Source organism: Macaca fascicularis, chromosome 9 (genome assembly GCF_037993035.2).
Source record: "Macaca fascicularis isolate 582-1 chromosome 9, T2T-MFA8v1.1".
Classification (NCBI taxonomy): domain Eukaryota; kingdom Metazoa; phylum Chordata; class Mammalia; order Primates; family Cercopithecidae; genus Macaca; species Macaca fascicularis.
The window spans coordinates 115852126-115865796 of record NC_088383.1 but is presented as its reverse complement, the minus strand read 5'-3'; the positions used below and the strand labels follow the sequence as shown (position 1 = coordinate 115865796).

Below are 13671 nucleotides of genomic sequence, written 5' to 3'. Positions count from 1 at the left end.
CAGAGTGCCCACTGGGGCACTGCCTAGTATAGCTGTAAGAAGAGGGCCACCATCCTCCAGACCCCAAAGTGGTAGATCCACTGATAGCTTGCACTGTTCCCCTGGAAAAGCCACAGACACTCAACACCAGCCCAAGAAAGCAGCTGGTGTGGAAGGGGGTACTGTACCCTCCAAAGCCATAGCAAGAGAGCTGCCCAAGACTATGGGAGCCCACGTCCTGCATCAGTATGACCTGGATTTGAGACAGAGAGTCAAAGGAGATCATTTTGGAGCTTTAAGATTTAATGATTGGGCCGGGCGCAGTGGCTCAAGCCTGTAATCCCAGCACTTTGGGAGGCCGAGACAGGCAGATCACGAGGTCAGGAGATCGAGACCATCCTGGCTAACACAGTGAAACCCCGTCTCTACTAAAAAAATACAAAAAACTAACCGGGCGAGGTGGCGGGTGCCTATAGTCCCAGCTACTCGGGAAACTGAGGCAGGAGAATGGCATAAACCCAGGAGGCGGAGCTTGCAATGAGGTGAGATCCGGCCACTGCACTCCAGCCTGGTGACAGAGCGAGACTCCGTCTCAAAAAAAAAAAAAAAAAGATTTAATGATTGCCCCGCAGATCTTCAGACTTGTGTGAGGCCTGTAGCCCCTTTGTTTTGGCCAATTTCTCCCATTTGGTAGGAGCATTTACCCAATACCTGTACCTCCATTGTATTTTGGAAGTATCTAAGTTGCTTTTGATTTTACAGACTCAGAGGTGGAAGGGACTTACCTTGTCTCAGATGAGACTTTGGACTGTGGATTTTCAAGTTAATGCTGAAATGAGTTGAGACTTTGGGGGACTGTTTGGAAGGTATGATTGGTTACTAAATATGAAAAGACATGAGATTTGTGAGGGGCCAGGGGTGGAATGATGTGGTTAGGCTTTATGTCCTCTACCCAAATCTTATCTTGAATTGTGATCCCCAGGTGTTGAGAGAGAGACCTTGATCATGAGGGTGGTTCCCCTCATGCTGTTCTCATGATAGTGAATGAGTTCTCATGAGTTCTGTTGGTTTTATAACTTTTTGATGAGTTAATTTATCATCCAAGTCATATCTGAATGTCAGTAATAATATTTATGATGGTGCCATAGGAATAAGCCACGACTTTCAAAGTTAACATGTAATGTATGTTCACCCTATTCATGACATATTCAAAGAAAGTCAAACTACCTATGAACTGTATTTCATATGATCAAGGCAGCTCTTGAATCAAGATCAGCCAACTTTTAAAATGATAATATCTTCATGAGCTTATTCAACTTATCATGAATGTGAAACTGGGTCTGAAAATGGCTTCTGTATAGTCACAAAACAGACTTGGAGCTTTTATAATTGGACTTCATGGTAGCCCCTTGATTAGGAATTATTCTGATTGATGAGGATCCTAACCTATAAGCAATTGTGGTGACTAGCTGTATAAAAGTTACTAGCCCACATCCATAAAAAGATCGTGTTTTTTGAAAAGATTTAAAGAAGGCAACATTTTTGTTCCCTTTGAATACAAAATACTTTGGGGGTGTTGAGAAATACCACTGAAGTCAAGAGAGCTGATTTTGTGGTTATTTTCTTAAAGTGTGGATTCCCTGTTGGTAATAACTTGGAGCAGATGAATGTTTTATAGGGTTGGCATAGCAGCAGTAGGAATTGAGCTATGCAGCAGGATGCAAATACAATTTTAAAAAATATAAAATAAAAATTTTAGATGGTTTTATGTGGGCCTGGGCATGATAAAAATTGAACTTTCTGTGTGTTTCTAGAATACATTTACCATTCACTTTCAGACCTAAATGGCCTTTTGTTGTTGTTAGCCCAAGGCTACCTAAAAATCAGTAGGTTTATTTTAAGATCCATTTTTCAAACTGAAGGGAACACTAAGTATCCTATTTTCAGTTTCCGATTTATGTTGTAAATGATATTTGTGCTTTTCCTGTGAGCATACAGGAACAAGGACTATTTTGCTTTTAAGAAACCCATATTTCATGGTATCAAATCCTTAATTAAATAGGAGATTATAATGCCTAGATGTAGATTCTTTTATTAGACTTACTTATACACACTTTAATGAACATTGAACTTGTCTATTCATCTATAAGTTAATATGGGTAATTTATGTACCCTGAAAATTCGCACACCGAAATTATTCAACCTTGGGTCCCTTAATGTCCCTGAGAGGGACTAAACAATGCAATTCACTTGGTCTTCGATAAATATACTCACCTTAAACTGATAACAGATTATAAATTTTCAGTCTTCAAAAGTTTAAGGTAAGAGCTATTTCATAGCTAAAACCCAATGAAAAATCTGGCAACTTCAAGATATCTATATTGCAGGAATACTATGATTATGAGGACTTTTTAATTCATATTGAACATAATAATTACAACTCTTTATCGTATCTATTATATCATATATATAAAACATATACTTTTAAAAATTATAAGTGACAAGTTTTACAGAAGATAGTTGTGGTTACATATCTTCAATACGGCTTGCCTTCTGTGTGTATGTGTTTATGTTTGCATGTGTGTGCGTGTACATGCTTTTCTTCCCTTAAGAGGTGAAGTCTATTTTTTCCTCACATTAAATCTGACTCAGAATTCTTTGACCAATAACACATGGCAAAGTTGATGTCCTGGGTCATCTAAGGATGGGTCATGCAAAGCTTTGCACCTTCCACTTTAGCCCTTTGGAACACTTGATCTTGGGACATTCACACTGAAGGAAACCACTGCTATATAAGAAATTCAACTATTATGAAACTGCCATGTTATGTGATATTCAGCCACATGGTGAGTCCTGGAGGATGAGAAGCCATGCAGGGAGAACGAGAGAGGCTAAGCCAGATACAGGAATGAAGGAGCCATCTTGGAAGTGAAATATCTAACTCTGGCCACCACAGTTGACATCATGTGGATTTGAGACTACCTACTTAGCTCAGCTTTTCCAAAAGTCCTGCCCCACAAAATCTTAAAACAAAATGCTTGTTTGAAGCCACTGTTCTGAGATAGATTGTTCTACAATACATAAGTGGAACAAAACTCCTTTTCTCTTTAATATACTATGTCAGTTCTACTGCTTCTGAGGTATGTATATTAAGATGGAATTAAACCTAGAATATGCAGTCATGAAAAAAATCATCTGCGTAAAACACCACACTACTATCTTTCCTGCTGTGACTGAAATCAAAAGAGAGAGAGGAAAGCAGCAGATGATGTAATTATGCTCTGGCATGTCAATTAAGCACATTGACCCTTTTCCACCTCTGAACAACAACTTGAGATGATCAATGTTTGTTATTAAATAACTGAAGAAGGAAGGAAAATATTACATGAAATGGACCTCATTGTTAACATGAGAGACTTCTTCCTAGATGACCCCCTCTAGGCCCATCTTCCAAAGAGCTCTGCAGTAGAGCTGCACCAGGCTCTTCTTACTTCACTAATCTGCAAATCCTGTATAAGAGAAATCCCTCGTAGTCTCCATAGTCTTTTCAGGAAAGCTTTAATAGTCAAATACATTAGCAAGGTCTCTTGCGGCTGAGATTTCATTAATCTTCCCCAGTATACCCTAGTATATTTGCCAGTCTATCGTGAAGCATTAATATAAGTAAGTAAAATTAAAACATACTTGTTAGTGTAGGAAAGGGAAAAATTTCCCTTTACCCTCTGAGTGCTTTATAATTGAGTCCATGAAATAAACCATCAACCATCACTGGACAGATTAATAAGAGAAAAGGTAAACAAATGTATTACATGTACAGGGGTGTTGCATGAAAGAAAAGTGAATACCAAAAACCCAGTGAGATCTAAAGGCTTATGTGCCCACTTCATAGGAGGGAGGAGAGGAGGGATGTAGGCAATTTAGGGAAAAGTAAATGAGTTTTGGGAAAGACCAGTTGGCCCTCAGAAGAACAGGTGATAGCCAGTCTGGGTGTAATGTCAACTTCTAGTCTCTTCTGTAATCTGAGTTCATCTTTGGTTGATGAGATTCCTGGGGAAGGAATTTATGACAATTGAGTTATTTTAGGAGGATCAGTCTTTAGATAGATAAGGATAGATAGAAAGCTCCTCTGAGCTTTCTCTGTTCCCCAAGTGCCCTCAGTTTGAAGTAATAAGTATACCAAAGCAGCATCTTTTGGGGTGGCATTTCCTGAACTCCTTCATTAGGATGATGATACAAATACAGCAAGGGATGAAGAATGTGGGTGAATCCTGTTCACTGATTTTTAGAGTGGATTAATGTCTATGGATTTTTCATTTTACTTTCCTGACTTTCAACTTGACACTTATTCAGACTCTAAAATCAAGTACACAACTTTTAGATTTTACAAAAAATGGATTTCCCTCACTTAAATCAATGTTAAAGTATACTGATAGCTTCTCTTTCCTGCTCTCTCTTCCTTCTCACTTGAGTTTCTTTATCATTTCTTGTGGAATAAAGAGATTTCTTATCAGAATAAAGAGATTTCTTATCATTAAATGAACATCATTTCTTGTAAAGTTTCCCATGAGCAAAGAAGATGAATGTCCATTTCTCTTAGCATCATGGCTCCTTCTGATAGCAGCTAACATTTAAAAATGATGTAACCTTTTGGCATTTATAGATCTTTGGGGATTTAAAAGAGAAGTTACTTTGGGACTTGCAATGGCGATGGAAGTGTGTTTTGATTGGGTTGGAGCAGAGACTAGGGGATAATGATGAGATTTTTAAGGTGGCTCAAATATTCTCAAGGTATTTAATCCGTTCTCATAGTGACTGCAATAATAAAAAGATTCTTTGAATGTGTACATCATTCTTTCCTTCTGAAATACCATGTTTAGTTTAGTTTGTTTGTTTCTTTGTTTGTTTGTTTGTTTGTTTGTTTGTTTGTTTTGAGACGGAGTCTCGCTCCGTCACCTAAGCTGGAGTGCAGTGGCGTGATCTCAGCTCACTGCACGCTCTGCCTCCCGGGTTCATGCCATTCTCCTGCCGCAGCCCCCCGAGCAGCTAGGACTACAGGTGCCCGCCACCACACCTGGCTAACTGTTTGTATTTTTAGTAGAGATGGGGTTTCACTGTGTTAGCCAGGATGGTCCGATCTCCTGACCTCATGATCCACCCGCCTCAGCCTCCCAAAGTGCTGGGATTACAGGCGTGAGCCACTGCACCCGGCCCCATGTTTAGTTTTTTAAACCAGATGACCCAATGCTAAGCATTAGTTAACATTCCATATTCCCCACTATCACCTCAGTGTGATATTAATAATAGCTATTTCTCCAGCAAAATGAGTCTGTTTGTTTAAAGTGACAATTAAGCATGGGATGCATTTATTAGGAAAACAGTTACACTGTAATAGTTCTTATTTGCTTTAGCATACAATTATTTGGGAACTAGCATGTGGGAAAATGTTTGTTTCTCCACCAATAAGAACATTACATCAGAGATTTTTGACCGTTTCTATTATTCTTTTCCCATCCATTTTTATGATAAAGCATAAAATCCAACCTATGGGAGAATCATGCTGGAAGGACAAGGTAAAGGAAGTCAGAGCCATTGTGAAAAATCTGGGGTATGAATCATGAGTGGCTGTTTTGATCTTCTGACTGTATATTTAAAACCAATAAATTATTTTTGTTTATTCAAGAATGTAGTGTATTAGTAACACTTGTTACTGAAATTCTCCATTATCTTGCACCCCATTTCTTCTTGCTGCCTCTTTTTTTTTTTAATCTAGGCAATATTTTTATGAGATATTTGCAATGCCAGATTTATATGTCTCTCCCTCTCTTTTTTGGCATTCAACTATCATATTTTAGCAGAACACAAAGTACTAAATATGCCATCCTTTGTGGGGTAAACGTAGTAATATTTGCACAAAACCTAACAGTGTTTTTGCACAGAGAATCTTATTTGATCTTCACCCAAATCTATGCAGGGCATGACATAGATAACCTTATCACTGACTAGCTGTGCAACCTTGAGCAAATTGCCTCATCTCTCTAAGCCCGATATCAAATGGACATAATGATATCTACCTCAAGTAGTTTTCATAAACAGTTTAATGGAATAATTTAGTTTAAAGCTTTAGCAGAGAGCCTGATACACAACAGCTCAATAATTGGCAACTTGTTTATGGTATCACTACTATCTTCAATGAGGAAACTGAGACTCAAAAAAGGATTAAATGAGCTATAAGGCATTCAAAGTGGCACAACTGATAACGGCAGAGAAGAAATTCAAATCCAAGCTTTTAAACCCAGACCCCCTGCTATTTCTTGTGATTGTACTGTACCCTTCTTCTCATGGTGTGAATAACCTTCACTAAGCACACTCCCTTCTTTTCTCTTTTGTGAGGAAAAGTACACATTCATGGAGACATTGACTAAAGCCAAGTTTAGGATTAGGTTATGGCTCTTCCTGTGGAACACAAGTCAGTGGTGCACCAGCCCCATGCTCAGCCCTGCAGATCAGCCCTCCATGGAAATATATGCATGGACAGATATTTCCTTATAGAAGTTCAGTGCCATTCACAGTGGTGGAAGCAGATTCTCACAGTAAAATAGTGTTTGTAAGTTTGGGTTTCTCTAAATTGTCTCAAAGGAGAAGACTGTTCAGTAGTCCCAAGTGAAATAAGAAGAGATGTCCTATACGTTTTCTTTTTTGAATCATCTTCCAAGGACTATAACTCACATGTTGTCATTTCTGGTAAACCTTACTCATCTCCTATGTACTCCATGGAATTGGGCAAGAGGTACTGAATGACTCCTCATTATTGTTACAAATAATCATTAATGGGTTGGGTCTCCTGGCAAGGCAATTAACACACATATAAAGGACTGAAATTACATGCTCCTTAAAAAAATGTTTCTTCCCATCTTTGCATGGTGGCTAATGCCTATAATCTGAGTGTTTTGGGAGGCCGACATGGGAGGATCCCTTAAGCCTAGGAGTTTGAGGCTGTGATCATACAGCTGCACTCCAGCCTGGGCAACAGAGCAAGATCTTGTCTTAAAAAAATTGTTTTATGCTTGTTTTTTTTCCCTTAAAAAAAATCTAAGTCTGTGGATCCTCACTAGAAAACCAGCTTGAAAGCAAAAGGACAGAATAAACTCTTTAAAATACAATGCCATAGTTTCCCAGTCATTTCACTGAATCACTTTGCAGGTCACAAGTAGACGGTCTGTTGCCCAAATGTTCTGTTCATCTCTTAGTATTGAATGATGCGATTTTGTGCTAATAAACAAAGATAGTACATAGGTAAGCTTCACTAAGTTTGGAAGGGTGGGATTTAGGAAAATTGGTTTGGCATTTCCATCTTCTTACCAGACTCATTTCTATCAGTGTGTGCTTGATTTGAGCTTTTTTCCTTTTAATCCTCTTCCTCCCCTTCGTTCATTGTTTGTATTTCTGTGATTTTCTTTCCACGGATCATTCTGGGATCCTGTTCAACTTTCCCTAACGCTGTCCTCCAAATAGTTGCCAGTTGATAAGCACTTACTGCTCTTTCCCTCAGCTCATCTGGAAAGGATAAGTGCTCAGCCCCCATTGAGAATAGGTAGCTTTTCCACCCTCATTGGTCAGCAGATGACTTACTTTCTCTGATTACATTTTGCTTAATTTGTTTTCAGTTTTGAGGTCAGAGGTTTGCAAATAGACTTCCATGCTGTTTATAGAGAGAAATATTTCTGTTTGAGTAAAGTGGGTAGCAGTAGATAACTGGAGTGCCTAATCGCTGCTGTTGCTGTTCTGCTTTGCTGTTGTCATTATCATTATGAAAAGCATTTATTATGCACCTGTGATATGGGCATCTGGAGCTGAATTAAGCTCTGAATAAAGCAAGAGAGATATCCACACAGCAGCCCATTACCTCTGCTTGATTCCAGCCCATTTATGATAAGGAGTAGTCAAATGAGCAAACAAATAATGAACAACACACAAAATAAATACTTTTTCCATTAGGACCAAAGAAATGGTACGAAAAAGTATATGCCCAGAGGTACTGAAGAACTCTTTATTAACTCCATGCCACATAAACCAGTAAATGGTGAATTACAAGAACAACATATCTAGGAAAAGAATTTGGAAAACTAGATAGTAGCAGCATTCCTCTGGGAAGAAGGTCCACAGTAGACGACAACTTGGAAGGATCAGAAAGCTGCCTGCCAACCTTTTGTAAAATTACTTCCTGTAGCCATATGTTGAATCTGGCGCAAGTCAAAGACAGTGAAAGTGCGTTTAATTTTTGATGGCACCGAGCTGTCAGAAGGACTAATACCAAAAAAAAAAAGAGAGAAGTGACGTATTTAAAATCTATAAATTGCATTTCATGTTCATTTGTCTGCTCTAGGAAAAGCAAATAAAGTTTCTTCCTCCTCCTGAAGTGGGTGATGAATGATTGCTTGGAGTTGGGTGGCAGGATCCTGTATTGCCATTATTGACCTTCTGTGGAAACAATTCATCTGCAGGTGCAGTCAGTGCAGCGTTGGCACACCCTGCAAGGCATAAGTAAACGGACTGTAATCACTCATGGGTGGATCTGAACAGAGAATAATTACTTTCCTGTTAAAGGCAGTCTCTTTCTCTTATCTTCACCCTCCTTGCCTCAAGTAGAACAGCGAGGATTTGCTCAACGGGACTGGAACTCCCAATGTGACAGGGGTCCCTGGCCTCCAGGCAGCAGAAGGCAGGAATGAAAAGGACTCATTCATTCATTAGCCCATTCCTTTATTCATTTACAGTGATATGTGGGCCTACTATGGAACAAGCTTTGTTCCAGGCAAACAATGACCTCTCTTTTTTAGAGAGCTTACTTTAGGAATCTGCAAAGCTTGGATTCCTGCCTTTTAGAAGGGCCTCCTAAAATTCTGTTGTCCAGAACATACTCCAGAATACAGGGAAGTAAACACAACAAAACATTATTTGTTCAAAGTTACATGAAGAGTCAGAAGGGGATAAGGAGTCATTCTAAACTAGCAAAAATAGGAATGTTAGGCATCTTTAAGAAATGTAATCTATTGTTTTTGAGGAGTATTTGCTAATTTGAACTTACTATTTTGAAAATATTTCCAAGTAGAAAATCTTGTGAGAAGATATGACTTATTCATTTATGAAAAATATCATCTATGTCTAAAGACTGGATCACATTTCTTATTCACAGTATTTGTTTCTCAAGTATGTTAAGCCTTTTTTATTTAGATCTCATTAAATTTTTTACTTATTAGCTTATTTATATTTTATGACTGATAAAATGATAGGACAAACATCAATTCACTTGAAGCAAAATTATTAAAGAATTTGAATTTAAGACTAAATAAGGTTTTACTTATTCAATTAATAATTAGGTACATACTATGTTTCAGCCATTACAACAATCATAATTTAATTAATTTGAAGGTTGTGATTAATTGGAGTAGATTTTACAGTCATGCATGTTAATGTGTGTGCATTTGTGTGTTTATGACTCAGTTACAAATGAATATTTGGGGGTCTGGGCACAGTGTCTTACACCTGTAATCCCATCACTTTGGGAGGCCGAGGTGGGTGGATCCCTTGAGGTCAGGAGTTCAAGACCAGCCTGGCCAACATGGCAAACCCCAACTCTACTAAAAATACAAAATTTAGCCAGGAGGCAGAGGGCAGAGGTGGCAGGGAGCCAAGATTGTGTCACTGCATTACAGCCTGGGTGACAGAGGGATACTCTGTCTCAAAAAATAAAAGAAAAAAAATTGGGTCATAATGTCAAACTTAAAAAGAAAAAAGAAAAAATCATCAATTCTCAATCAACAATAGGATATAGAGATGTGGATAAAGAAGTAGAAAGAAATACAAACATAGGGTCATAATTTTTTTTTTCCTTTTGAATTCTACTAGAGGTCTTATGGAGTTGTTTCTGCAATAAGAAAAATAACTAATGAAAAATGGATCCAGATTGACCTGTTCATTTTGGGTAGAATTGAGCAGAAATTTGAGAGAGAAACCACTGGAATGTTTCTGTAGTACAGACATACCTATAAAGCTCACTGGGAAATTTCTCACTATTTCCCATTATTTCCAAAATGTCAAATTCTCAAATGGAGAGTTTTAGCTGAGGGCTGCAGAGAGAAGGTGAGATTTTGGTCTGCCTATTTTCAATATCCAGAAAAAAAGCCAAGGATATGAGTCGCTTTATTTTTATAACATTAAGTTTCCATCTGTTGGGAAATACGTGCATTACTCTGCCACTCGCACCCAAGATTACCTGATGTAGGACGCCTTATGCAGTCTGATCATGTGGAGTATAAATGAGTATCAACAATATTTTAAAGTGATTGATAAAAATCAGCTTGCTTTGGGAATATTCTGTAGGCCTAGTTTATAATTGTGTTTAATTTTATTTTGATTAAGTATTCTGCCAGGAGAAGCAGGTGGGGAGATCTGTTCTCATGGAAAAAGAGGAAAGCATATTATGGCTAACAGGGAACTAGAAAATCAGAGTAGGGGAGGGAATCACCTTGCCTGAGACAGTAGATGTTCTATAAAATTGAGCCTCTTCATATTATCATGGAAATGACTTTTTGGCAGTAGTGCAAAAAGGTTGTTTTACATTATTGTTAATTGTGGTTAGAGACACAAAGCAATATGATCATTTGATGGCTTATTTGTTATTCAAAAAATGACAGCTTTTATGTGCCCATAAATATGAACTCATCTGGAAATATTCCTGTGAATTAGGAGCCATCTAAATATACTTGCTTAATGCATACACTAGATTTTAATGAAGCCATATGAGTTTGTACTTAGTAGATTACCTGATGGCTCCTTGTCAGCCATCTGATGAGGGAACGCTGTCTGCTTGGTGAACGTGAGACAGAGAAATCCATAACTTTGTCAGAATTTATGGTTGGTGAGCAGTGGCTTTCCTGGAACATGGTACAAGAGGCAATTAGTCTTCAATTTTGTGTGCACTTTTCATCTTGTCGGGAGTGTGGCTGACAGCAACAGCATTGCCTTCACCCCATTACATCCCTTTTCTCCTCTTCAAGAAGGGGATGTTGAAAGAACAGCAAGGAACCTTAAATTCGTACTGGATGACATAAACAGAGTTTGGGCAGAGTGTCTGACATGCGATCCTTTTGTGTCATTTACAGCGACAGGACACCACTTTCAAAGATGACACTAACTGTTCAGAGGCTTTAATATGATTGCCTCCAAATGCTTGAGAAAGCTTCATGTGTTTGCCTGGCACTCTGCTCTTTTACGATATGACTCTATTCCCCCCCTCTCTCTCTTTCTTGGAAGTGCAGCATCCTCAGCTTGTAATCTTTAAACCCTGGGCTGCAGTGATTTCTCTTCATACAGCAACACATTAAGCACATATTTCATGCTTCCCTGAACCAAATTCAGAAAGTGCCAATTAATAAGTTGATGGGGAAGAGGTCAATGGGTAGCATTAAGGCCACCTGTCTGGAGACACTAGGTGCACACTTTGTGTGAGTGAAAGGAGACCCACAGAGAGTTGGGAATGAAGTAATTTATCACAGATTCCTGGAGGCATAAAACGAGAGGATTTAAGGTAGTTTTGAGGGCAGCTCCTCCGTCTTGCTGCTATTATGATTGATCCCATTCCTCTGGACAAAATTGGGCATCCCAGTGAGACAGTGTAAAACATCTGAAGCTGTGAATATTTACATATTTGTAGCTTCTTCTGTGGTGCAGGTTGTGAAGAGCAACCAACTTTTCTTGCAGAGAGTTTTAGAGACTCATGTGGACTTAGAAGTTGTGAAGCTTCCATCCATATCTCAGAGTGTTCTGGGCATCTTTCTATGTACTCATCTATTCGTTCATTCATTTGACAAATATTTATCAGTGTACCATACATACCGGACCTTAGTCTAGCTGCTGGAAATACGTCTGTGAACTCTACAGACAGCTATCTCTGTTCTCACAGGGTTTATTTTTTAGTAGAGGATATGTAGATAAGAAACAAAATAAATAAGTAAATTATGTAGTAGGCTAGAAGTGATGAGGGTGGTGGGGTAAAATAGCCTTTGTTAAATTCCTAGAGAAAGCTTCAGAGCCTACACTTTGACTTAAGACTCAGAAAATCAGGCTAAGTTAGGATGACATAGGATATCATTGAAGTGGAATGAAAGGATTTGAGGCAGGGAAGAAAAACAATGGACTCCATCCTCTTTCTCTTCCACCTTTCTCACAACAGACTATAACCAGTCTTTTAGTCCCCCAAAATGGAAAGTACATAAGGCACAGTAGGAAGAAGGGAAGAAGGGTAAGTGTGCCAGGTTTAGGAAACAACCTTGGAAATAAAACAAGGAGTCCCCTAAAAGAGAAGAGTATACAGTTACCTATTTCATCCCTCATTCTTTCAGCTTCTCCTACTCCCTTCATTTCTTTGTAGAAATATTTTTGTAGCACTGATCCAAGATGGAAGAATAAGCCTGCCAGAGTCAAGGTCCCTGTTTGGCCAAGCATTATTTATCTGCCCCTGTCCTTCCCGTGTCAAAATTTAGCTAATTTTCAAGTTTTGCAAATTTGTAAACTTAATTTTTCTTTCTCCAACAATTCTTTGCTGCAGATAATGTTACTCACAGACCCAGAGATTGAGAGCAGCTTACTGATCAGCTCAGATGAAGGCGCAACTTATCAAAAGTACCGGCTGAACTTCTACATTCAAAGCTTGCTTTTCCATCCCAAGCAAGAAGACTGGATTCTGGCATACAGTCAAGACCAAAAGGTGAGCATGCTTACCTTGTTTGAGACAGTGAAGCACGGTTCTCCGGGGAAAATAGTGCTAATTTAATTATCTCTTCATTTCACCTCAATGATCATTTTTGTTCTGAGCAGTAGCCTGACCTCTGTGCTAATGGGACAAGGGAAAGCAAGGAGAGTCTCAGGTTGCTTGTTTAAATCATGTAAATATCTGAAACCACTTACCAAATAAAGATTAGGTGTACTAAGTAAGACGCGGTGGAGAAGCAGTTCTTAGCATAGATGCTTAAGACAGTCAGGAGTCTCTGACCCCCATTGAGTAGGAGACAGTGTCTTAGTGGATTGGTGATCATTTCTCTTGGCAAAGGACCCATGGCTTTTCTCAGACTCTTAAAGGGAAGCATAACCCTGAAAAGGTTAAGAACAGGAAGTAAGGTTTTGCTGAAACACTGAGAGAAATGGCCAGAGGAAAAATAATGATGTATGTAGGTAACCTTATGCAGAACCTAGTCATCTCAGAACTTTTCTTCACTTGGTGGTAAGGTTGAAGGAGAAGTCACTTCGTGAGAAAGGATTAAATGAGCTCATGATATTAGATGTGTGTATGTGTGCATACATCCCATAAAATGTCATCCTATAATATATCTTATGTATTCTATACGGCATATATACTATAACATACATATGGCCCCTGCCTTTAAGGAAACTTGTATTCTCGGGTAGAATAAAAGGCTAGCGATAGCTAATAAAATTAAATTAAAATGAAAAAGGAGTAGCATTTACACAGGCAAATGTGAGAGAAACTCTGGCCATAAAAGCCAGAGGGATAATTGGTGAAATACTAGAATACTCCTTGTGAAATGCATTATTCAGTGAAGTCATTCTGAGAATTCTCCTTAGAGGAATCATGAGTTAGAAATTACATATATTTAAAGAAATACTGGACTTAAC

The 13671-nt window shown here is 38.6% G+C and overlaps 1 protein-coding gene across 8 annotated transcripts in view; it reads left to right on the top strand.

The window, feature by feature from the left end:
* Positions 1-13671, top strand: part of SORCS1 (sortilin related VPS10 domain containing receptor 1) — a 591779-nt gene that overhangs the window by 374770 nt on the left and 203338 nt on the right. For all 8 annotated transcript variants that reach the window (XM_005566385.4, XM_005566384.4, XM_065521387.1 and 5 more), the window contains exon 4: positions 12587-12745. In XM_005566385.4, the coding sequence (XP_005566442.3) occupies positions 12587-12745 (159 nt within the window). The remainder of the gene's footprint in view (positions 1-12586; positions 12746-13671) is intronic.